Genomic DNA, 26,874 nt, shown 5'->3' on the forward strand with positions numbered 1-26,874 from the left:
AGGGTGGCACCTCTTCCGGCTCCCTCCTATTTCTAGCCATGGAAATGTGGTTCTGGTGCATTCGCCATGGCATCACCCCCCAGGCGGTCCATATTCAGGGACAGAAAAACACCACGGCAGACAGATTGAACAGGACCCAATCAATGTCACACGAATGGCAACTACATCCCCCCCATGCTCCGCTCCCTCTTCCGATGCTGGTTTCTCCCAGAAATAGACCTCTTTGCATCAGAGATGAATGCGCAGTGCCACCTGTCTTGCTCCAGGTCAGGGATCGGACCCAACTCCCTCAGGGCGGAGGAGTAGGCGGGGTTTGCCTTGAACTGGACAGGACATCTAGTTTACGCTTTCCCTCCAATTCCTCTACTTCCTCAAGTCCTTCAGAAAATCTCCCAGGACTGGCCGCACTGCATACTCATTGCCCCGTGGTGGCCCAGGAGGCCCTGGTTCCCCCACCTCCTCTGCCTCTCCAACCATCAGTATCACCATCTACCACATATCCCTCACCTCCTATCCCTGCAGGGTGGTCGCCTCCTACATCCAGACCTACAGCGTCTCCATCTCATGGCTTGGCACATAGTCCCAACCTGCCCATAGATCTACAGAGGATAGTCAATGCCTCACGTAAACCTGCTACCGCCGCCTTCTACTCCCATAAATGGACACATTTTCAGAACTTTCTAAAGGACAGGATGTCCCCTTACATTCCCTCTCTGTGGAACATGTTTGCTCCTACTTACTCTCCCTCAAGGAGGCTGGTCTCAAGATACCTTCCTTGCAAGTTCATCTCGCTGCCATAGTGGCTAACTCCCCACCGTCTACGCCATCATGGTTCCAACACCCTACGGTCAAACATTTCCTCAAAGGACTCACTCACCTCTACCCAGACCCTCCGATCATGGCACCTGCATGGGACCTGACTTTAGTCCTCTGCTCTCTCATGCACCCTCCCTTCAAACCCATGGCTACAATTTCTTTGGACCTACTTTCCTGCAAAGTAGCCTTCCTCACAGCCATCACTTCTGCCAGGCAGGTCAGTGAACTCAGAGCACTTAAGAGTTGACCCTCCTTACCTGGTTTTTCACAAGGAAAAAGTCGTTCTTAGATCGGACATTACCTTCCTACCAAAGGTAGTCACTTCTTTTCATCGCTCCCAGCCAATCTCCTTACCTGCGTTCTTCTCTGAGCCGTCGACTGAGGCCGAACGATGTCTCCACACTCTCGACGTTCGCAGGTCACTTGCCTTCTACGTAGACCGGACCTCCACTCTCCGTACTTCTAACTCTCTCTTCGTACTTTACTCTGGACCCAATAGAGGCCAAGTTACAGGCAAGCAGGCTTCTACACAAACTATATCCAGATGGGTGGTTCGCACCATCTCTCTAGTTAACCAACTCTCCAGGAAGCCTCTCCCACCCTCCATCAAAGCGCACTCAATGAGGGCGGTCGCAGCTTCCACTGCCTTTGACAGGTCCATTCCTTTGGACATCATCTGCCAGGTGGCTACGTGGGCGTCAAAACACTCATTCGTACAGCACTACGCCCTAGATGTCTAAGCCAGAAAAGTCACAGCGTTTGGCAGGGCGGTGATACAATCCATCTTTGCCTGATCCCTCCTCCAGGTGAGCATGGCACGGGTGCAGCTTGCTATGCACCTATTCATGTAAAGCACAGAGACCACGTTGAAGAACAACAGGTTGCTTACCTGTAACTTGGGTTCTTCTAGTGGTCATCTGTGCTCTTACATGCCCACCCTTCCTCCCCTCTTCTAATGTCTTTTCTGCTAATCTTTCAGATTTGCAGATTCAGAAGACTGGAGAGGGAAGCCCGCGCAGCCACCTATATACTGAGGGGACGGGGTTACCACCAAAAAGTTAGATCTCTAGCTTGGAAGCTCCGATGTGGTCTCTGCGCAGGTGCAAAGCCCATTCGTGTAAGAGCACAGATGACCACTAGAAGAACCCAAGTTACAGGTAAGCAACCTGTCGTTGCACAAGACTAATACATCCGAATGCTGTTCACATTCTAGAAGTACTCTGGAAGAGTGAAAACATGCCACTGAGGATCAGCAATGTGTTTCCACCCTGACAGAGCACTTCTGGAGTGTGAGCAGCACTTGGAAGTATTCGCTTCCTTGTGCAAAAGTGCAAGCGCATGAGGACTGGGAGACTTGCACAAGGGCTCCCAGCATATCCCCACATACACTCCTAATGTGCACACCTTGTTAGGATGTCAGCTACTTTACTTCAGTAAGCAAAAGCTGAGGTTTTTTTAGGAAGCTTAAGTTTTGCATCCGTGACCACACCAATATATGAATTTTCATACAATTGTGTATTTCACACAACCTTGTCTTTATGCAGACAAAGTAAAAATGAATATATTAGTAGTATAATTAATTTGAAATTACAGATCTTTCTCTCTTTGTTGTTGCAGAATTCCTCTCAGCTTCCATATGGGAAAGCTCTCTATGCTTACGAGGGGAAAGAACCAGGTGACCTCAAGTTCAACAAAGGAGACATTATTACACTGCGACGAAAAGTAGATGAGAACTGGTATCACGGGGAACTCAATGGGAATCATGGATTTTTCCCAGCAAGCTATATCCAGTGTATCAAGCCTCTTCCACCAGCTCCACCTCAAGGCAAAGCACTTTATGACTTTGAAATAAAGGACAAGGATCAAGACAAGGACTGTTTGACTTTTACTAAGGTAAAGTAGAATACCTCGTCCCTTCCTAATTAGTATATGTGTGATTCAAAACCTTTGTTGTTCCAAAGAATCCAGCAGCAATTACACTATGAGTCAAATCCTTGTCCCTATGTTTTTATGAGCTCCTCTCAGCATTTAGGGTGGATTTTGTATTGTTTAAAAACTAGGAAGAGATTTCGGGACAAAAAATGTGGGGATCCTTTCACGTACTGTGACGTGGCTAGACTTGTCACATTCTCATGTATGCCACTTAAGATGCTTGAAGTCAAGCAGGTTCATGGGATGGGGCAGATTTATCATAGAAACCTTGATTATGAAGGGAGCAGATGGCCATCAAGCTGAACTTCCTGCTATATAGCTGTGCCAGCAGTCTTCACTGATTAGTTGAATTGATGAGTGAAGATAGTCAGTTGAGTAGCTGATAGTCTACTCTACTCAACAGAGTAGGTGCACTGGAGAAAGAAGCTTTACAGCTAATATCAAATTCCTTCAGAATTTAGAGCTTTTACCACACTTAATTTCTTCAGCTTTACTACTGAATATTTCATGAAGCTCAGAGCTCCTTGATGTTGGAGGAATTCAAAGTCCCCCTGAAGTCTACTTCTGTAGCCCTTCCTGTTCATCTGGCAAGGTCCTGGAACAACCCAGGAAACATTGTAACAGTTCATTGGAAGGAACCATTGGCCAGTTAGTTCCTAGTTGACGCTTAGGAGGGCAGTGAGCTTGCTTAGTCCTTACTGGGCTATGTTTGAATTTTTCTCCTATCTTTTTTTCAATTTACAAGCTCCTATTTTTTCTGCATAACTGGAAATCTTTGAGTATGCAGCCCTGTTTGTGGATGCCCTGGTCCACTGTCCTGCTGATAGGTACAAGACCATTATTTCTCGTTTGCACAGTCAAACAGGTGTTATTGACTGGTTTGTTTTATCCAGACATCGAGTCCTTCCCAAAGACCTGGGATGCCAGAATTTTGTTATCAATATTGTTGTTGTTATAGGTATCGCCGCAAAATGTAGGCTGTTCTCAAGAAAGTTGTTTTTTGTAGTTGACTGATGGTGATTTCTGTGGCCCCTATGGTGTTTAGGTGCTCTTCAAGATGTTTTAGAATTGCACCTAGGGCGCCAATTACTACTGGGATTATTTTGGTCTTCTTCTGCCACAGCCTTTCAATTTTGATTTGTAGATCTTTGTATTTTGTTTTGTTTTTTGTTTTTTCTTTTTTCTTTTATTCTGCTGTCACCTGGTATTGCTATGTTGATTATTTTGTCTTGTTTTTCTTTCTTCTCAACTACAGTTATATCTGATGTACTGTTTGGCAGATGTTTGTCTGTTTGTAGTCTAAAGTCCCATAATATTTTTACAGCTTCATTTTCTACAACTTTTTCAGTGTTGTGGTCCCGCCAGTTTTTGGCTACAAGTAGCTTGTATTTTTTGCAGATGTTCCAGAGTATAATTGCTGCTACCTTGTCATGCCTTTGTTTGTAGTCAGTCTGTGCAATCTTTTTACAATAGCTGATTAGGTGGTCCACTGTTTCATCTGCTTCTTTACAGAGAAGCCATTTTCATCTGCTTCTTTATACTTGCTATTTGTTGTTGATTTTTCTGCTTTTGCTCTTATTGCATTTGTTCTTAGTGCCTGTTCTTGTGCAGCCAGTATTAAACCCTCTGTTTCTTTCTTCAAGTTGCCTTTCTTGAGCCACTGCCAGGTCTTGGTGATGTTTGATTTTCTGGTTATATTGTGCAAATATTGACCATGCAGTGGCTTATTTTTTCCATTTTCTGCTCGGTTCTTTACTTGTTCTTTCTTGTAGGCCTGCTTTGTTTGCACAGGCCTACAGGTCCACTGTCCTGCTGATAGGTACAAGACTATTTATTATTATTATTATATTATTATTATTATTATTATTATTATTATTATTATTATTATTATTATTATACCATTTTTCAATAAAAGCATTCTCAAAGCAAAACATGTGAGATAACAGTCTCCTGTCCCAAAAGGACTTGCAGTCTAAAAAAATTAATGTTAGGGGTAGCTTTTCACAAATGATTTAGCTGGAAAGATGTCTAAATGAAGGTTCATAAAAAGAACCCTGCTGGATCAGGCTCAAGGCCTATCTAGTCCAGCATTCTGTTTCACAAAGTGGCCCACCAGATACCTCTGAGAAGTCCATAGGCAAGAGCTGAGGGCATGTCCTCTCTCCTACAGTTGCTCCTCTGCAGCTGGTATTTAGAGGCATCTAGCCTCTGAGACTGGAGATTAGTCTGATCCGACTAGTAACCATTGATAGATCTGGCCTCCATGAATTTGTCTAAGCCCCTTTTAAAGCCATCCAAGCTAGTGGCAATCATCACATCCTGTGGCAGTGAATTCCGTACATTAATTATGCACCATGTGAAAAAGTACTTCCTTTTGTCAGTCCTAAATTTTCTGGCTGTTAGCTTCATGGGATGACCCCGGGTTCTAGTATTGTGAGAGAGGGAGAAAAAATTATCTCTGTCCACTCACTTTACACTTGCTTACATTGAACTGCATTTACCATTTTATCACCCATTCACCCTGTTTGGAGAGATCCTTTTGGGGCTCCTCACAATCTGTTGTAGATTTCAATACCCCAAATAGTTTGTCATCTGCAAATTTGGCCACTTTGCTGCCTACCCCAACTTCTAGATCATTTATGAACAAATTAAAGAGTACTGGTCCCAGTACAGATCCCTGGGGGACCCCACTTCTTACTTCCCTCCATAGTGAAATCTGTTATTCTTAACTTCTGTTTCCTATCCTTCAACCAGTTACCAATCCAGAATTGAACTGCTAATTTTTCTCAAGAGCCTTTGATGGGGAACTTTGTCAAAAGCCTTTTGGAAGTCCAAGTACACTATGTCAACCTTTATCCACATGCCTGTTGACACTCTCAAAGAACTCCAAATTCTTCTTGACATTTTTCCAAAGAGAAATTATCCTAGAAATCAACAGAAAATCAACATTTTCCAGGATATGCTTAAATATTGATCTATTCATACAATGATGTACTCATAGGACCAGTCAGGGGTCTATGAACATCACTGTGAGTGATAAAGGAATTCCTCTGAGATAGATCTATTTGGGATGCATGTGGCAGGGAAGCAGCTAAATATTATCTTGTGACGGCAGCTCCATGAATAATAACCAATCGTGCATATTGTTGTCTCTCAGTAGCAGTCATAATAGAAAGGACATCTTTTCATAAATGCACTTCCACGGTTGACTTGACTGGAGTAACTTTTTGGGCATAAATGACAGATGACTTGCTGCTGCTTCTAGCAACACACTACTACTCCTCTTCTATTGAGAATAAATGGTATCATTTTCAAATACAAGTCGTGTGTCCCCCCCCCCCCCGCCCCAGTAAGCTTTATAACTGCTTTCTCATCCATCTTTGATCATGTTACTGTCTCTATTAATGCTTCTTCCCTCCTCTACCAATAGCTGCTTTGTTTTGCCTCAGGGACTCTGATTGCTCCTCCACAGCATTTTTATTCTTCAGCTTGCTTCCTGCTATATAGACCCTGTCACCTAGTAACTGTGCTTTTGTCTCTTGTCTGTTGTTTTCTCTGACAGCAGATAATCTATTTCTCATCTCGGGACTTCACTCTGTCTTTATTTCATCAGGCTTTTCTATGCTAATTGCAGCTGTCACCTTGCTGATGAAGCTTCCTGTTCAGCTGGATTTCAAGATCCCACACGCTGCTCAAGTCTTAGTCAGTTCACTCCTCCACGAATGGTGAATGGTGTGAGCTACCTATTGCCATAGATATGGTTTGTCAGTCAGATGACTTTTAGACTTTGAGATTTCATTTCAGTGTGACTGAGAAAGAAAGTGAACCTATTTGTGTTCTGGAGACCCAGGCTGGATTTCAATCTCATTTCTATTAATGACTTTCACTGGAGTCAGTAGGGTTGCAAGTGTCAAATTCAGCATAAATAAGAAGAGAATTACTTCCTTGCCTTACTTTAAATGACCAACCAGTTCACTTAAAATCATAACAAGACATTTAGAAGTGACTGTATTAATAAGCATATTACAGGGGCCAATTTTGAAAAATGTACTAATAAAACCTATTTTACTGTCAAATAATATGTGCCATAACAATGTTCTTCCTTTTATGGTGGAATTCAAATTCAGTGTTTCAAGCCCCCAAACTCAGAAGCTTTCTCACTGCCACATTCCTGTTCGGGTAGTAGCAGCTGTTCACTCACATTCCCATTAGTTGTGTTTCTGTGCAAAGAGCTGGTCTTGTGGTAGCAAGCATGACTTGTCCCCTTAGCTAAGCAGGGTCCGCCCTAGTTGCATATGAATGGGAGACTAGCATTGTGAGCACTGGAAGAGATTCCCCTCAGGGGATGGAGCCGCTTTGGGAAGAGCAGAAGGTTCCAAGTTCCCTCCCTGTCATCTCCAAGATAGGGCCGAGAGAGATTCCTGCCTGCAACCTTGGAGAAGCTGCTGCCAGTCTGTGAAGACAATACTGAGCTGGATAGATCAATGGTCTGACTCAGTATATGGCAGCTTCCTATGTTCCAAGGAACCTATGGCCTCCTTCAGTAATTCAACAAATATTGCAATGACCCTTTTGTTCAGAGATCTTTTCTGACTCTTATGATCAAGATTGTCAACTTTTTGTTTTCTGAGCATGTGTAGAGCCTCTTTCCCATGTGAGGAAAACACTATGGGGGGAAAGGGCCTCAAAGGCCCAGTGCATGGATAAGAGGTGACCTGAGACAAGTTAGGAGGAAATTATTCAACTAAGTAGAAGAGGCTTGGACTCAGTTATGGCATGGTTTGTCTTCACAGCAGTCTCTGGGCAAGCAATGCACATGTAAACAGTCTAGCCAGATGCACCATGCAAAACCAGTCACCTCTCATGTTCTGGTTACTGAGAGACTGAGTCAGATCTCCATGCCCAGGACAAGAACAAATGGATTTACAGTATGCATGGTGTGCAAAGTGCATGCATGCTTATTACACTACAAATGAAACCACCCCTACATAACATCTTCATGTGTATTGGTCCACTCTAACAGTATATGAAAGCACACTGATAAGAAAAAGACAGTTCTGCTGGAATCTTTCTGGTTTTGCAACCTTGCATTTAACTAAAAGGATAAAATGGGAGGTAAGCTTATAAAATTCCAGCCAGTTGTCAGAAGACTGTCATAGCCAACTCCACTGTAAGGTGAACTACAGTTTACTGTAGGGTTAGATCCTTGGTAAAGTGGGCATCCCACTTTCCTGCGAGGTAATCACAAATATATATTTGGATACAGGAAGGACATTATGTTTTCAGCCTTAATGCTGTTCCTGAAATAAGCAGCAGATAAGAACAAGGAGCAGATAAGAACAACCCTGCTGGATCAGGCCCAAGGCCTATCTAGCCCAGCATCCTATTTCACACAGATGCCTCTGGGAAGCCCACAGGCAAGCAGTGAGGGCATACCCTCTCTCCTGCTGTTTCCCCCCTCCAACTGGTATTTAGAGGCACCTTGCCACTTAGGTTGGAGGTGGCCTATAGCTCTTAGACTAGTAGCCATTGATAAGCCCATGAATTTATCTAAACCCTTCTTAAAGCCATCCAGGCTGTTGGCTGTCACCACATCTTGTGACAGAGAATTCCATAGGTTGATTGTGGATCGTGTGAAAAAGTACTTCCTTTTGTTGGTCCTAAATTTCCTGACAGTCCATTTCACAGGATAACCCCGGTTCTAGTATTATGAGAGAGGGAGAAAAATTTATCTCTATCAACTTTCTCCACACCATGCACGATTTTATAGACCTCTATCATGTCATCCCCTCAGTTGTCTTTTTTTCCTAAACTAAAAAGCCCCAGGTGCTTTAGGACCCTGATCATCTAGGTTGCCCTCTTCTGCACCTTCTCCAGAGTTCTATAATGTCCTTTCTGAGGAATGGTGAACAGAAGTGTACGCAGTACTCCAAATGTGGCTGCACCATAGTTTTATAAATTGGCATTATTATATTAGCAGTTTTATTTTTAATCCCTTTCCTAATGATTCCAATCATGGAATTGGCCTTTGTATCCCAACTTCTAGATCAGATATGAATAAATTAAAAAGCACTGGTCTCAGTACAGATCCCTGGGGTACCCCACTTCTTACTTGGCTCCATTTAGAGAACTGTCCATTTATACCTAACCTTGGTTTCCTGTCCTTCAACCAGTTACCAATCCACACATGAACCAGTCCCCTTATCCCATGACTGCTAAGTTTTCTCAAGAGTCTTTGATGAGGAACTTTGCTGAAAGCTTTTTAAAAGTCCAAGTATGCTATGTCAACTGGATCACCTTTATCCACACACCTGTTGACACACTCAGAAAACTCCAAAAGGCTGGTGAAACAAGATTTACCTTTGCCTAAGCCATGCTAGTTCTCCTACAGTAGGGCCTGTTCTTCTATATGCTTAACAATTTTATGCTTGAAAATGTTTTCCATCAATTTGCCCAGAAGAGACTTTAAGCTAACCGGCCTGTAATTTCCCAGATCCCCCCCAAGATCCCTTTTTGAAAATTGTTGTTACATTAGCTACTTTCCAGCTCTCTGATACAGAGCCTGATTGTAGGGATAAGCTATATACAGTATTTTTGCAAGGAGGTCGGCAGTTTCACATTTGAGTTCTTTAAGGACTCTCAGGTGGATGCCATCCGGCCCTAGTGATTTGTTAGTTTTTAATTTTTCCAGACAGTTTAGAATATTATCTCTCATCACTTCTGTCTGGCTCAGTTCTTTAGCCTCTTTCCCTGAGGAGCTTGGTTCAGGCACAGGTATATACTCAGTATCCTCCGCCGGGGCAGAGCCACCATTGGGCCAACGGGTTATTTATTTATTTTTTGTTAAATTTATATACCGCCTTTCATTAAAAAATAATCCCAAGGCGGTTTACAGCAAAATTTAAAAACAAGATTGTAAAAAAAAAACCCCAAAAAAACACAATTAAAATATTAAGCTAAAAATATAAAACAAATCTGATTAAAAATTTAAAACAAAAGCATAAAAGGAATACAGAGTACAAAGAGCAGCAGCAGAGACAATCAAATATAAGCCTGGGTAAAAAGCCATGATTTAACATGCTTTCTAAAAGCTGTGATGGAGACCAAGGAGCGAATAGCCACCAGGAGAGTATTCCAGAGTCTGGGGGCAGCAACAGAGAAGGCCCCATCCTGCGTGCACGACAACTGAGCTGCCCTCATTGTCGGAACCTGGAGCAGAGCCCCCTCAGATTACCCCGTCAAGCGGGCAGCAACCCTTGGGAGCAGGCAGTCCCTTAGGTATCCTGGGCCCAAACCGTTAAAGGCTTTAAAGGTCAAAACCAGCACCTTGAATTGGACCCGGAAACAAACTGGTAGCCAGTGCATCTCTTTAAAAATGGGTGTGGTGTGCTCCCACCGGGCAGCTCCAGATAAAACCTAGCTGCCTCATTTTGTGCTAGCTGCAGTTTCCGGATATTCTTCAAGGGCAGCCCCACGTAGAACGTGTTACCATAATCCAGCCGTGACGTGACTAAGGCATGGGTAACTGTGGCCAGATCTGCCTTCTCAAGAATTCTTCTTCAAAGAACCCGGGCTGTGCCCAATCAGGGGCCACGCTTTGCAGCCCTGACGCACACCCCACGTCTGACATCAGACACGGGGGTGCAAGTTTAGCTCCTAAGCGGGGGCCACGGGGCCCCTTCGGTAGTTAAACCCCAACTCCTGAACGAAGCCTCAAGGCTCCGTTCAGGAGCCAGACCATGCCCCCACGTCTGACGGCAGGTGCGGGGGCGCCCTGCGTCTGACGTCAGACGTGGGGGCAGGCTCAGTGGGGCTGGCACCATGGCTGCACACAGGCCACCAGCCGTCAAGCTCAGCCACTGTCCTCTGCTGTAAAGACAGATGCGAATAATCTGTTTAGTGTCTCTGCAATCTCCATAGTCTCCTTAATAATCCCTTTCACTCCCTCATCATCCAACTGCCTTCTTGGCAGATTTTCTGATTCTGATGTATTTAAAGTCATTTTTGTTATTCCTCTTGATGCTTTTAGTGAAATGTTGCTCAAACTCTCTTTTTGCATCCCTTATTGTCTCCTTGCATTTCTTCTTCTTGTTCCTTTCTGTTCTCTTCATTTCGGCAGTCCTTCCCATTTCTGAATAAGAAGGACTTCTTTCCCTTTATTGCTTCCTTGACTTTACCTGTTAACCATGCTGGCTGGCATCCTCCCGGACTTGGTGGTACCTTTCCTCCTTTTTGGTATACAGATTCTAACTGGGCTTCTAGTATTGTGGTTTTAAATAAATAAACTCCATGCATTCTGGTGCAAAGTGACTCTCTTGATTTTCCCTTTCAATGTTCTTTTCACCAAACTCCTCATTTTAGAGAAGCTTCCTCATCTGAAGTCCAAAGTGTCTGTGTTAGACTTCTTTGGCGATTCTCTCCTCGCATGTATGCTGGATTTGATCACACTATGGTCATTGTTCCCTAAAGGTTTCATGACACTGACATCTCGCACCTGGGCACCACTCGGGATTAATCCTGGGCACCACTCAGGATTAAGTCCGAGGTCACCTTCTCTCTGCTTGTTTCCATGACCAACTATTCTGTGGCACAGTCATTTAGCGTATCTAGAAATCTGGCCTCTTTTTCATTAACTGAATGGAATTTACCCAGTCTAAGTGTGGGTAATTAAAGTCACCCATTATTACAGCTCTGTCTCTGTTTGCTACCTCCCTGATTTCATTCTGCACCTCTCAGTCACTGTCAGCGTTTTGGTCAGGAGGGCGATAGCATGTTCTTAGTAGCACATTTCCTTTCAGGCCTTGTATTGTCACCCACAGAGTTTCTGTGGACAGCTCCTGTCTTCCTAGATGTTCTAGCTTATTAGATTCTATCCCTTCTTTATCATATAGTGCTATTCCACCTCCAATTCGCCCCTCCCTGTCCTTTCTATAAAGTTTGTATCCAGAAATAACAGTGTCCCATGGGTTCTCACTGTTCCACCATATTTCTGTTATGCCCACTATATCAATTTTTTCATTAGCAACCAAGCTTCTGCCATTGGCATATAAGCACTTATGTGCTGAATCTCTTACCTGAAGCTGTAGTTAGCACAAGCAGCACCATTCCAAAAGCAGCATCAGTGCATGCACCATCACCCAAGCATCTTGAATGCCATCACATACAGTTCTCATTTTTGCATTCCTGAGGGGGAAACCCCCCACCCTATCTCCCATTCATAGACCATTCAATATTACTTGGCATTCCTTATATTTAGGTTAAGTGTCCACATGGCATATTCAATATGTCCTTTGAAAACTGAATCTTTTCCTGATGAGATTACTATGAAAAAGGAGATAGCTGGGCTCCAAAACTCTACATAGCAAACTAAGTATTGCTGTGTAAATACAAGTCGTCTCAATAGTAAGCTTCTCATGATTCTTAGATTTTCCTAGGCTCTCATTCTCAGCTTCTCATTCTCAGCTCAGCTCCTTTAACAATCAAAGGAGCTTTAACTCATTTAATATAAAGTCCTTAATTCTTATGCGGCCTATTATAAAAGTGACCAAAATTAGAGCTAAGAGAATGAAGTGTTGACCCCCTCCCAACACACACACACACACACACACACACACACACACACACACACACACATTGCCAAAATTATTTTGCCATTGGGAGTAGCAGTGCATGATCAGAATATTCTAGTGTTAGATCCTTGGTCATTTACTCAGAGAGAGTATTTCTCCCATTTCATTTGATTGTTTGTTTGTTTAAATCTATTTAAAACACTTTTGGAACTTCTGTTTTAAAGCAGTATGTAAATATTCATCATATTCGTATTCATATTCCTTTAAGATTATAAATGTGTGCACAGTTATTGGCAGGTAATACCTAATGATGGTGGTGACAGCAGCACAGCAAATGCCATGATGCCATTTTGCCATCACTGAAATCTTCCCATTACTCAGTTTTCTTAAGCTTTCCCAGTAAAATGTCATGAATGACTTTATTAAATGCCACTTCACGTTATATTTGAGCTGGATTTGATACCTGATTTCATGTAATTTTTCCTACAAAATATTTTACCTCTTTTTTTTGGAGTCTTTTTGATAAATCAATCTTGCTTGGAAAGATTGATCTTCAACATAGCTTATGACAGTAGTTATAAAATGGAATTGCACATCTTAACAATACTGTTGAAGAGATTGTCAGACTGAGGCATTTGAGCCACAATAAACAAAAGAAAAGACATAAAATGTCACTGCAGAACAATGGAAGTTGCTTTTGAAATAATGGTTTTCAAGCTTTGCTATACTGTGTATGGAATAACAGACGGTGCAGAAAGATGAAGGGGCTTTTTTCAAGGATATAGATTAAGCACATAACAATGCAAGGAGAGCTATCCATCAGATCAGACTGATGGTCTTTCTCAGGAGTTCCAACTGGAAACCCTTGGTCTATTTAGTCCAATATCCTCTTACATGCACTGGTTGGACAATTGCTTCTGTGGCAGCCTTCTGCTGTTGCTTGTTCCTCCGCAACTGGCATTCAGAGGAACACTGCTGTTAGCTCACAGTCTGCTTCCCCTCCCCGCTTTTTCCTTTTATCTGTGTTGGAAAACTATGATTTGCCATTGGAAGCATCCCAGCATAAGCAGGCATCTGATGCCACAGAGGCAGTTGGCCTCACAATAAATCAGATGGGAATGTTGTACAAAAACTAGACTAGATGAGAGGGAAAGCCACCTGGGAAATGGGAGCACCCACTCCCCCATAGAGTCATGTGCCTCCCTGAGGAAGCCTGAGTTCCTGACGGACAAAAGAAATGCTAATGTGCTGGGAGGCATATGAGGCCAGAGTAGCCTTCAGCTTATTCAGACACCCCCGGAATGTAGTCAAGGCCAGGAACCTAAGCTAGGCATGCAGATTATGGACAATAGATCCCTTTTGTTCTGTTCTTCCTTTCTAAATGGACCAAGCCACACTCACACCCTTTCCAAGGTCTTCTCCCCTGAACCTGTTTTTGAATTAAGAGTTTTCCACCTTTGAGACCTTACACAAGACAAAACCCTATAAAAGCTGATATCTCCCCCAAGCCTGTGTGATTGTTCTGTTTCTGTGAAGAAGATGCCTAAGAAGTAGCAAAGCCTGCTGCTGCTGCTGCTGCTGCACCCTTGTGGGGCAGCCTACTACATGGGTGTAATTGGGGGAGGGCAGCCAGGGCATGTGCCCTAGGTGCCACTGAGGGGGGTGCCATGCCAGTGCCTGCTCCCCCACCCCATTGCCCACCTGCCCAGCCCCAGGGTCCCTCAGCCACTTGCCGTCCTGCTTGCCTTGCCCTCCGGCCTAGGATTGGCCTGCAAACTGCAGAGCTATTCTCTCCCCGCCTCTCAGCTGATTGGTGGGTGGGCGGGGCTTACAGAGAAGCCTCTGTGCAGGCCTCCCTGAAGCCTGAACTCGGCAGGCCCCAAGAAAGCAAGGAGGCAGGCAGGCAGGCAAGCAGGCAGAGTTCTCTGCAGCAGAAGACCCTCTGCCCAGACCATCCAGCACAGCTTTTGCCAGGTAGAATGGGAATTTCTTTTTGTGGTTACCTCCCCCCGCCATATATAGGGATCTGCTTGCCATAGGGCTTTGATATGGAGTGTGGGGGGCGGAGACTGAGAAGCCTCTGAATATTTAATTTAAAACAGATTGGAAACTTTGCTGGCTTTAAAAACAAAAACTGCCTTAAAAGGCCTATAAGTGGCTTGTTTCATGGCAGAAAATTACAAAAACTTCTGAAACAAGATTATATTTATTTATTCATTTATTCATTCATTCATTTATAAATGCACTTATGTTCAAGTTGTTTTGCAACCCAGAAGGTCTGAGTGAGAACTGTGAAGCATGTGTTGTGCTTTTATTTTATTTTATTTTATTTTTCTTGTGTGTGAACTGCTCCCCAATAACCTGCAGGGACTTCAGGGTAAATCTGGCCAACATGTGAATGTAGCACCTCCATTCCAGAGGAGATGTGTGTTAAAGGGCTTTAAAAGCCTCCTGTGAAAAACATCCTGGAATCAAACTTTACTGAATTTGTTCAGAATTCTGAGAAAACATACATAGGCTCACACTGCATGGTTGAATGTCTCCTTTGTTAAACTGCAGCAAGGGGGCCATTTTAATAATTAGTGTTTCTAGTGTGTTCTAGGCGTTAAAAGTGGCACAAATATATAGTACTCTGTGTATATCACTATATATTGTGAAGTGTGCATGTGTGTATTCAGTGTAATGTATTTCCAGGCAGCATACTTATTTTGAAATATCAGTCTTAAATCCTTGGGGGCCTGGGGTGTGTGGAGGCCCTGGACTTTGAGGGGCTGGGGGCCCATTTTAAAATCTCGTCTTGACCCATTCCAACCTTGCTATGCCCCCGGTGGAATAGATACATATGTATTGCCCACTACACATGGGTTTCTGCACAACACCTGCACAGAAGAAACTTCCATGTAGAAAATGTGTCCCTTGTAAATTGACCCTGAATTTTCCATCCATGACTGGGATATCTGAGAGTTAGAGTCAATAATAAAAGAACAGCACACTGCTTGTGACAGGAAGAGGCAAATTACAATGATTTCTTAGTCTGGCAGGGGCTGTTTTTGGTCCTGGCAGAACTTGGCTGTTTGCTCCTGTTGCAAATTCCTCTGTCTAGTGTGGCAAACTAATGTATCCTCCTCCTTCCTGGTGCCAAAGTAAGCACTAGAATGGTGAATGCACATATACCCCATCATGAGCCAACAGTCATTACAAGACAAAGGCTGGCAGGAATCATTCACTGGTTTATAGACTCCCTCCGCCCCGCCATCTTCTTCTTCCCCTATTTTGTTAGTGGCTATTTGGGCAGGTAATCCTCTAGGACAAAGTCATATTTTTTAAAAAGCATGAGATGAGACAGAGAAAATGACACTTGGAATCCTCACATAACTCCTGACTGTTGTTCTAAGTCTTTTACAGAGATGGCTCACGTTTTCAGGTTTTGATCAACAACCATGTCTAGATGGTACAGTGTTCCTTTTAACAGGGATTTCCAGATATTGTTGATTACAAGTCCCATCATCCCTGTTTGGATAGGGGCGCAATTTCAGTGCTAGCCCTAGGCACTATTTTCCCTAGATACGCCTCTGGCCTAATAACTATGCTCAGAAAGATTCAGCAAGCCAAATGGACTGGACTGGAAAAAGTCCAATCCTGAGCTGAATCCCTAAACTCTGTGAGCACTTGTTATGGGGACAGTTTGAGGGGGACTCTGCTCTGCACTTCCCTGAGTGTTCTTTAGTCCCTTCTGTGCATGGTGTTGCATGAGATCACGGTTGTGTCTGACTGCCTGAGAAACTCCAGACTCCCTGAGTGGGAAACCCAGAGAGATTCCTGAGCCAAACCCCTAGATAGAAGTATTTGAGGCTAAGTCCTTCCCAATGCGGACTAAATGCAGACTGACTCCTGTGCCTGACTGCATGAGAATGTCAGTGCTCCTCTTGCCTGCTGTGGTTTTGCGTGGAACCACAGTCTATGTGTGCTTAACTAACACCCTGCTATCTATCCTTGCTTTGTTTTGGCAGAACCTTTTCAAGAGACCCCTTCTCCCTTTTGCACACACAAAATAACAGAAAGAATAACTAATCTCTTTTTCTTTCTCCCATTATTCTCTCTCTCTCTCTCTCTCTCTCTCTCTCTGCCCCTCCCTCCCCCCCTTCACCCATATTCCAGTGCAGGCTCTCAGAACTTTCACTCACTCACTCACTCACTCCTCTTCCTCCTTGTTTAATCCCCGGGAACTCCCTGTATCCTTTGTGTTACCAAGGTTGCCAAATACTATAATACACATTAGGCTCATTAACACAACCGCCAGCAGGGTAGGAAAAGCCCCTGATCAGCAGTCATGTGTTTGCAAACATCAAGGTAGAAGGGGGGGTATGATTGTGTGCAAGGCAGCAGCTGGGTAGGATGAGCACACCCCATCCAGGTTCCGTCCCCAGCATTTTACTGATGTAGGAGGGAAAGCCTTTCTATCCAACTGCCGCCGCACACATGATCTCCCCTCGTCTTAACTTGATGTTTACAAACACATGACCGCTGGTCAGGAGCATGCCCAGCTCTCTTACTGATACTGGGTGCTACCCCTACCCTGCTGGCAGTCGTGTGAATGAGCCTTTTATTTCTTTGTTTCAAAAAGCCTTGCTCCTCTGAGGTACCCTAATATTGGCATTTGCCTGTGTTGACTGTAATCCTTTTGTTATGCACACTTGCCAGTATGGTTTTTGAGCTAATTCCCCCAAGTCAGTTAAAAGCATAGACATGTGGTAGTTTACACTACCTGGAGTGTCAGGAGCAAGTGTGGTATCGCTCTGAATCTTGGGATTAACTGCCATTGATAAGACCTATCCTTGATGAATTCTTTTATTCCATTTTAAAGCCCATTATTACATCAGAAGTCAATGAGGTTGTGGGCGGGGGGGGGAGGCAGGGATGGACCTACCTTCTCCCCAGATGATCAGTAAGTCTTCTTTGGCGTGCTGGCGCATGCCCACACAATCCACACTGCTCCATGTAGCACGGACCTCTGGAGTCCGGAACTCATTTTCCTGGCCTCCAGGAATCTCACAACACACCGTGCAATGAGTGCCATGCATTGTGCAATTCCCCCAGGAGTCGGGCATTCTAGGTGCCTGTGTATGCTAGGGCTACATGCAGCCCGGGCATACACACGACACCAGAACTGGGGTAAAGAGCGCTCTCGTGCCCTATAACCCAGGTAAAAGCCTTGGGCTACCGGGGAGGCAGTGCTGAGATCAGCCTCGATTCCAGCACTGCACACGAACAGCCCTAACCTGGGGAGAGCTGCTCATGTGCGCAACCTCAATAAGGATAGATGGAAGTCATCCTTCTTTGATCTATGTCCGGAAATGAACAAGCTCTTGGAACATGTGGAACTGGTCATGGCTGGGGCTGGATTTATGCCACGATTCCTCAGCAGAAAAAGCACAGAAAAAGCACCAAATGTGACATTGAGCAAAGGTTTCAGCTTTCTGAGAATCTCAGCCTTTTAACAAAAAGGTTCCTAGTGCTTATGGCTGCAAATATGTGCTTGAAGATTCTTGGCAATTCCTGCTGCAATCTCAGAAGTCATACAGGAGCTGAATAAGAGATGTATTATCTCTAACACCGCCTAGAGATGTACATATCAGGCAGTATAAAAAATATGATAAATAAATAAGGACCAGACTCAAGTGACATTAATCATATTATCTGGCCCTGTATGCTTGGCCATTTTCAATATAAAGAGCAAGCTTGGGGACAGACCATCTGGACTAAATAGGAGGAGAGGACCTAATTTCTTCTCTGCAGCCCCAATTTGGGTGGAGAACCTTTGGTGCCGGTGTGCGCACGCTCACATTTTTTGCTGTCCACTCAGTCAATTTTAGATTCCGCTCAACTTGCATTAGGAAGGTCCCACTCTGAATATATGTGCTCGCACACTGCCTTGATACTGCGCCCAGAACAAAACTCATTCCGCACACAGATGAAAAAAATTAGAGAGAACACACTGCTTGGCGCTGCTATCTACATTTAAAAAAACCCCAAACCCCTTAGCATTCAAGGCCAAGTCACATGATGAATGTCATGTCTAGTTGGGCCCCCAAATTCCCTTTTGGCTAGGGCGGCACTCCTGTGCCCTGCATAACTCCTTCTCCCTCCTCATGACTAGCAAAACCAGAATAAAGCATGCAGTATAGTGAACTTGCCAAATTCATGTAAGCAGGATATGCGGAAATTGCAGAATTCAGTTTTTCATGGTGCAGAGCTTCCTAGGAAGTTCGTAAGCCCTGCTTTACTGTAGAATACGTTACAGTGTAAAATCTGGATTGCCTGAATGCTGTTGGGGTGTTTTTAAAAGTGTGAATTATACATAGCCCTGAGAACGGTGTATTAGTCATTTGTATGCTACATTATTAGTGTGGGAGCAGAAGGCCAAGTGTTCTCACATCTGCCATTCATACATATAATGTGACTTCTGAATCTGTTCTCAGTCAGAACAGGATATGGTGCAATCCATAGACTTTCTCTACATTCTGCTCAAAGGCATGTTACAGCATTGTCAACAGCTGTGCTTTTCTCCTGCAAATTGTTCATTCTGAGTGCCAGAAAGTGTCATCCACTGACTCCCCCCCCTGCACATATGCAAATTCCACAGCTGCAGTGAGTGTGGAGATTGGGCAGGTACAACTTAGTCATTGAACATTTCAGACCCAGAAGTTTATCTTCCTGCTTCAAAGCGTTCAGTCATTAGAGTATTGTCTTCCGAGCAACTTCATGAACTAAACAAATGTAACAAGAAGAATATTTTGGTGAACACTTTGAATCAATATAATCTTGTAGATTTCAGATTTCATTCACCTGAGCTATGGATTCATTTTTACAGAAATGTGTAACTATTGATAGAATATAATGTAGGGAATATAATCACTTTGCATTTTCTAAGTCAAGTTATTCGAAATTCTCTACTCAACCCAGAAATGGGTGTATCAATACAGATTTGAAATGCAGTGTGATCTGGTTTTATATATAACCGGGGGCATGAACTTCCTTTATATCTCTTCAGCTGAAATAATTAGCCTATAATTTGTTTCAGGGAACAGCGAAGTGAACGTTCCAGGGAATGCAATAACCTCTCTATTTCGGCACATGCATTCTGAAGCTGATCCATTCCTTTTGCATCAAATGAATTGCATCTTCAACATTTTTTAAACTAGGCAGCATTTTATTCAGAGTTGGAAGAGTGTGCAAAAACATCCAGACAACTCAATAGGATGTAACCTATATAGGAATTTGCATTACTATTCCTGTTTCCAGAAGCTAAATACTATAATTAAAAAAGAAAGTTGAAAGGTGCAACCCATCATGTCTTCCTCTTATGGAAGACTTGATTGATTCCTGGAATGCTGTTTTGCCTTGTGGGAAATTTATGGACTGTATTTGAAGAAATTGCTGGCCATCATCCAGACTAATAAAGCACTTGTGCAGCAAATTCACAGCTCGAACTCCAGGAGAAGGGTGATTTTCATGTTTCCACCGTCACACTGGAGCCAATAGAGACTCCTGAAAATATGACCCTGAGGGCCGTGTAGCTGTCAGGGACATAATGTTGGAAGTCAGCCTCAGAACGAAGGGGAAATCAACAAGAATCAACTCTATGTCTCTGCACATAATCTTTATTAGTCTAGATGTCAGCCAGCATTTTTTTCCCCAAAGGAACAGGAAATATATATCTATGTCCTATATAATGTTGTGATCTCTATGATTTTAGGATGAAATTTTGACTGTCATCAGGAGAGTAGATGATAATTGGGCAGAAGGAATGCTGGGAGATAAGATTGGAATATTTCCTATCCTCTATGTTGAGGTAAGCGCAGATTGCCTTTTGCTTGTTTATGCGAAGACAAAGCCGGTTATTGTAATCATGATATATATTTTTTAATCTTAATTTTTAAGATTAGTTATTGTTGAAAGAGTTCTAATTTTACAAAAAGAAGAAAAAACTGACAAGAAAATAAAAATATACAAAATTTGACCTAGAGTCTTATATCTTAACAAGAAAGCATATCAAAGCCATAATCATGATATTTCTAAAAGAGAGAGAATGAGAAATGCAAACTCTTTTGGAAGGCAAAACTGCAAAGCATAGAATTTTCATGTTGCTGTGATATCAGCCATCCAATGAAAAATGCATATATTATTCAATGTAATTTATATCATGCATCCAGTGTACTCTTGAAAACTGTCAAATGCTTTTCTGTCAAGTGTATATGACTTTATCTCAGCTGATGCATGGGGGAAATGCGAGACAACAATTGAAGCCCAAACTTCAGTCTCAAATTTTATTTGCAGTCTCTATAGTATAGGAATGTATTTCCCCCAGAAACTATATTTTCTTGTTCTGTTTTCTGTTTCCATGAATCACTGGAGTACTTTTTAATCCTCTGCTAACCCAACTGGTAGCTGCTGTAATACCTAACTTCTTGCTAACCAATCCCTTGAGTAGGAGCAGTCTTTACCTACCAGAAATAGAAGGCATGGCTGGTTATACTTCCTTGATGTTGTGGTAGCCCATCCCAGGAAAACTCATTGCTACATGGTTGAGCTCCACTTTGCATTGGTAACATATGCAAACACCTGCCAAATGTTTTGGCCAAATTGCATGGTCAATTCCCAACACACACACACACACACACACACACACACACACACACACTTACTTGTAGAATCAGCAAGGAATATTGACCATAAAAAAGCAAAATCAACAGGTAGTTTAATGTCAAAAAGGCAAGTGTCCAATGTCTTTCAAGCAAAACTTTGTTGCAGGCAAAAACTCTATTATTATTTCCATAAAATTATTGAAGTTATCTACTGCAGATATTAGAATGAAGAGATATAAATGTAGTACTGCACTGATATGGGAAATACCCACAGATACTGCTGGAACATAAAGACCTAATCATGAGATTTCAATTCTACAGGTTGCCAAGCTAACATAAGAAATGAGCTGAAATGAGCATCTGGTGGGGGTGGTTTTAATCAAAGAAGTCCTACAGAGAGTTGGATCAAATTACCTTTGGGGTTCCTTGCAGTTCTTTTATTATTTAGCCCTTGTGTGTGCTAGCAACGGTATAGAATTATTTCTTAGTAGTTATTTCAGTAGGGGATTTTTAATGCCTCATGATTCAGTTGAGTACCATGTTTACCATGCAAAAGATTCAAGTTATAGTAAAGGAAAATCCTTTCTAAAAGTTTTCAGATTTAAACATCATCTCACAGTGGCTTGTATACTTGAGTTTAAAATATACTTTTATAATAAAAATAAATAAATAAAATATATATATATTAAAATATTTACCCATATTTCTGCTCAGCATTGGAACCCCCAAGTTGGCTTGCAAACAGAGATTAAAATAAAAAACAATAAAATCTTTTTTCAAAATGAGAAGCATAGCAGAAAAACTTTCATAACATAACCAAGAGAAGAGCAGAATTTCAAACCTCAACCATCCCAAAACTATGGTAGAACAATATAGGGTTTTTCCTGGTGTCTGAATACCAACTGGGAAGAGGCTAAATGAACTTTCTCGGTCTATGGAGATGGCTATGGGTAGCCATCCCACATGCCTACCAGCCATACCTCTGTTCTGCTCATGGTGGGGCAAGGAGCAAGGCTTCCATTGAAAACCTGAATAATTAAGAAGGATCATATAGGAGAAGATGGTCCTTTTAAGTATCCTGGTTCCAACTCTCAAACCATTTAGGGCTTTAAAGATTATAAACAAGCTTTTGATTTGGGCTTGGGACCAATTATGGTGTTACAGTGATGGAATCACATGGGCTCTGTCAAAACGCCCTCATTTTGCACCACTTGTCAAAGGCAATCCTACATGGAGTGTGTTGCAGTAGTTCAACCCAAATATGACCAAGGTAGATGTGATAATGGGCAGATCCTCCTTCTCTAGAAAAGGGTGCAGCTGGCACACATGCCAAAGCTGTGCAAAAGTATTTCTGGCTACAGCTGCTACCTCATCATGCAAAAACAAAGCTGGGTCCAGCAGCATTTCCAAGCTGAAAACCTGATGCTTCAAGGGCAGCTTTCTTATTGACCAAAGGCATTCTGCCCTATCTGAATTAAGTCCCAACTTGCTAGTCCACATCAGGCCATCTCAAACACCAGTTCAGAAACTTCACCAATTCTCTGGTAACTGTTGTAAAGGAGAGAAAGAGCTGGGTATCCTCATCATGTTAATGGCTCCCCACCCCAGTCTTGGACAGTTTCACGTGGATGTTAAATTACATTGGGGTGGGGGTAAGATAGAGCCCCACAGCCCTTTGAGGTTCTGTATAAAATAGTTTTAATATTTTAATGTCGGGTTTTAGATGTTTTCTATGATTTAAATAGTTTTAATTGTTAAGTGATTTGATGTTTTAAATTATTTTAATTGTAAACCACCCAGAGACATAGGTTTTGGGCGGTATAGAAATATTATAAATAAATAAATAAATAAATAAATAAATAAATAAATAAATAAATAAATAATAAATAAAATAAAATAAAATAAAATAAAATAAAGCCATTCTCTGACCACCACTAAAAACAGACCTGTCTCTGACCTTAATACTTGAATTGTTTTAATGAATTATCTACCATTGTTCCTGGTTTGTTCTTGTTAAACCACATAGAGAATCAGAGCCATAGTAGACCATGGTAATTAAGCATATGCAAATATTCAGTTTGGAAAGGTTGAAGCAGAACAAGGGTTCAGTTGTCCCTAGCCCTATATAGAGGTGGTTGTTCCCAAAGCTTCCACACAAAGAGGACACAGAGGTCCTGTGCACAGTGCTGGGAAGAGCCCTCTAAAGGATTCAGAGCCATGCAAAACTCCAATGCTGTTTTGGAAGGTGTGTAGGGAGTTCTGGGAAATGTAGTCCTATCCAGAGCTTTCCCCATAGAACTCTATGGGGAAATCACTGGGAAGGACTGCATTCCCAACACTCCCCATGTGCCTCCCAAGATGTCATTGGGCTTCCTGCAGCTCTGCTTCCTTTTATGGACCCTCTCCGCTCTGTGTGCAGGACTACTCTGTGCAGAGGTTAGTAGTAGGAGTGTCCACAGGGCCTGGGGTGATGTGTACACAATTCCGCTTCAACCCTTCTGCACAGGCCTAATGGTAACATGACATCCCTCAGAAATAAGTCTTTGCCAATGCCATCGTCCTCACCAAAAAACTCTTGCAACCTGCCTAATTATTTACTACAGCAGTAGCCAATATTAAGTAAAGCATTGTGAATATAAATTGCTCAATTGACAAGAGCTATAATTTTAAACTGAGAATTTAGTAACTATTGAAACATTGACTGCTTATGGAAGCTTAATGGCTGGTGATGTTCTCTTCTTGTAATGTTAGAAGCAGGCAGTTATCTGATTAAATGATACACAGTGGGCTTCTCCTAGCTGTTATATTAATATCCAGTCACTGCTCCAGGAAAAAGCTAATTACTGTAATGCAGGCCTGCTCAATTTAGGCCCCCCAGTTGTTTTTGGACTACAATTCCCATAATCCCCAGCCACATTGGCCAATCACCCGGGATTGTGGAAGTTGTAGGCCAACATCTGCAGGAAGGCCAAAGTTGAGCAGCCCTTCTGTAAAGGAATCTTGAGTGGAATGTTCAGTCAAAAACATTCTGAGAACTGAAGGCATGTAAGGCTACTATCCATCCTAACTAATTTTGACACTGATTAATGTCATTCATTCATTTAGAATATTTATACCCTGCTCCTCCAATACACTACTGCTCAGGGCGGCTCACAACATTAATAAAATAAATACAATGTAAAATTAAAACAATTAATAAACAAGTTAAAAGACCAGACTAAAACCACATTTAAAACTACATTTTTAAAAAAGTTTCAAATTAAAAATTAATAAAAAGCTAAAAACTGAGGACAATAAAAATGAAAGAACCTACCAGATATCAGCAGCAGATAAAACATAAAAAGCCTCTTTTTAAAAATATGTGTGTTAATTGTTTTCAAACACTGAGGGAGGAAGCATGGCGAAGCTCTTCAGGGAGGGTGTTCCAAAGCCGAAGGGCCACACACGAAAAGGCCTGTCTATAGTCCCTGCCAACCAGATCTGTGTTAGTGGTGGGGCCATGTGGTGAGGAGGAGAGCTGGTCAAGTGGTAGCAAGCATGACTTGTCCCTTTAGCTAAGCAGGGTCTGCCCTGGTTGCATATGAAAGGCATACTAGAAGTGTGAGCACTGTAAGATATTCCCCTCAGGGTATGGTGCCGCTCTGGGAATGAGCAGAAGGTTTCAAGTTCCCTCCCTGGCTTCTCCAAGATAGGACTGAGAGAGATTCCTGCCTACAACCTTGGAGGAGCCACTGCCGGTCTGTGAAGACAATACTGAGCTAGATAGACCAATGGTCTGACTCAGTATATGGCAGCTTCCTATGTTCCTATGTTCCATGAGCAGGGCCTGAGATGCCGAGCGGAGGGTCCTGGCAGGTTCTGATGGGTGAATGTGGTTCGACAAGTACCCCAGCCCCAAGCCATGTAGAACTTAAAAGGTCAAGACCAACACCTTGAATCTAGGGTGGAAGAGGATTGGTAACCAATGAAGCTGCCACAAGATGGGTGTAACACTCATGAAGTGACTTGTGCCAATGAGCATCCTTGCAGCAGTGTTCTGGACCAGCTGAAGCTTCCGAACCATCTTCAAGGCAGCCCCATGTAGAGCGCATGTCAGTAGTCCAATCTGGATGTTACCGAAGCATGAGTGACTGAGGTCAGATCCAACTTCACCAAGTAGGGTCACGGCTGGTGTGCCAGCCATAACTGGTAAAAAGCACCTCTGCACACCACCGCCACCTGTGCTTCCAAGGACAGTGTCTGGTCCAGAAATACCCTCAAGCTGCAGACTTTGTCTTTCAGAGGGAGTGTGACCCTGTCCAAGACCCCATCCATACCTCACTACTTGGATGATCAGTTTTACCAACCCAGAACACTTCCATCTTATCTGGATTAAGTTTCAGCTTGTTTGCCCCCATCCAGTCCGAAACAGCTTCCAAACCCCAGTTTAGAGCATCCACTACCACCCTAGTATCTTCTGATTTAAAAGATAGGTAGAGCTGGGTGACATCAGCATATTGATGGTACCACAGGCCACACCCACAAATGACCTCTCCCAGAGGTTTCATGTAGACGTTAAACAGCATAGGACAGAATAGATCCCTGTGACACCCTATAGGCCAAAGGTGTCCCCCAGGTATGACCCTCCAGGTAGGAACGGAGCCACTATATAACTAGGGATGTGTGAGCCAGCTCGAGTTCAAGCCAGCTTGCATTTGAACTGGCCCAACTCAAGGGCTCACCCTCAAACCAGACCAGGCCCTGTTTGGCTCAAAATTAACCGGTTTGGGGTCAATTCAGGGGTGTGTGTTTTTTCTTTTTTTTGAAAAAAAAAAAGGCAGACTTATCACCATTGCTGGGCTCTGCAGCCATGGGAGGGGTCTCCTGATGTCCCCTCCCCCCAGTTATTTTTGGCCCTTTACGGGCTGTTTTTGGCCCATTTCACCGCGCATGCCCAGTGGCCATCTGCATGGCCGGGGCATGACCCAGGCCATGCAGATGGCTATTAGGCATGTGTGGTGGCCTCCAAAATAGCCACCACAAAGAGAAAACAGCTCGAAATGGTCCAAAAACAGCCCATGATGGGCCAAAAACGACTGGGGTAGGCCGGCGGCAGGAGGGAGGACATCAGGAGACACACACACCGCAGCCACGGATATCATGCTTGATAATATTGAAAGCCTCTGAGAGGTCCAGGAGAATCAACGGAGTTATCATATAAGGCCTCTGTCTTCAGTGGGACTTTGTTTTTTGAAATTATCAGTTTATGCTTCACGTTTTCCTATCTGAGAGCAGAGTAAGAGGAAATAATTTCCAGGGCTCATAATCTCCAGGAGCCTACTGCAGCGCTTTCTGTACCAGTACCAATAACAACAATAACAATTTATATACTGCTTTTCAACCAAATTTTCCAAAGCGGTTTACACAGAGAAATAACAAATAAACTAGCTGGGCTGGACGCAGAGCATCAGTGCCTCCAGCCAACCCACGCACCGGCACTGTTCCCCCAATACCACCACCACCACCACGCCGGCATGCCTGGCTTTCTGGCTAGTCAGCTGGCTGCTCCCCCCCTACTCCCCCCGCGCGCTTTCTGGCGGGCCGGCGGGCCAGTCTGTTTCCTCTCCCCACACCCCATGCTTTCTAGCTTGCAGGCCAGCCGGAAAGCCGGCCCACCACCACCTCCCACTCCTTCCTCCCAGTGCCCGGGCCTACCTCCTCCTCCCGCCTTCTCCTCCCGGCGGGCAGCCAGGCCAGCCCGCTGCCTCTTCCGGCCTACCAGCAGCCAGGCCAGCCCACCGCCTCCTCCTCCCGGTGGGTGGCCGGGTCAGGCTGGCCCACCGCCATTGTCTCCTGTCCCCATCGCTATCCCCAGGCAGCTGCTCTCGCGAGAGCTGCCACACATGGGATTAGTGACAGGTACATTTAGGAGA

The 26,874-nt window shown here is 43.5% G+C and overlaps 1 protein-coding gene across 5 annotated transcripts in view; it reads left to right on the top strand.

Moving 5' to 3' along the window:
• SH3RF3 (SH3 domain containing ring finger 3) overlaps nt 1–26,874 on the top strand; it is a 334,223-nt gene that overhangs the window by 199,428 nt on the left and 107,921 nt on the right. For all 5 annotated transcript variants that reach the window (XR_008319086.1, XM_053307321.1, XM_053307322.1 and 2 more), the window contains 2 exons: nt 2,434–2,709; nt 20,074–20,169. Coding sequence is in view for 4 of the 5 variants with exons in the window: in XM_053307321.1 (XP_053163296.1) it covers nt 2,434–2,709; nt 20,074–20,169 (372 nt within the window). In the remaining variant the exon portion in view is untranslated. The remainder of the gene's footprint in view (nt 1–2,433; nt 2,710–20,073; nt 20,170–26,874) is intronic.

The sequence above is a fragment of the Hemicordylus capensis genome, chromosome 3 (genome assembly GCF_027244095.1).
Source record: "Hemicordylus capensis ecotype Gifberg chromosome 3, rHemCap1.1.pri, whole genome shotgun sequence".
NCBI classification, from domain to species: domain Eukaryota; kingdom Metazoa; phylum Chordata; class Lepidosauria; order Squamata; family Cordylidae; genus Hemicordylus; species Hemicordylus capensis.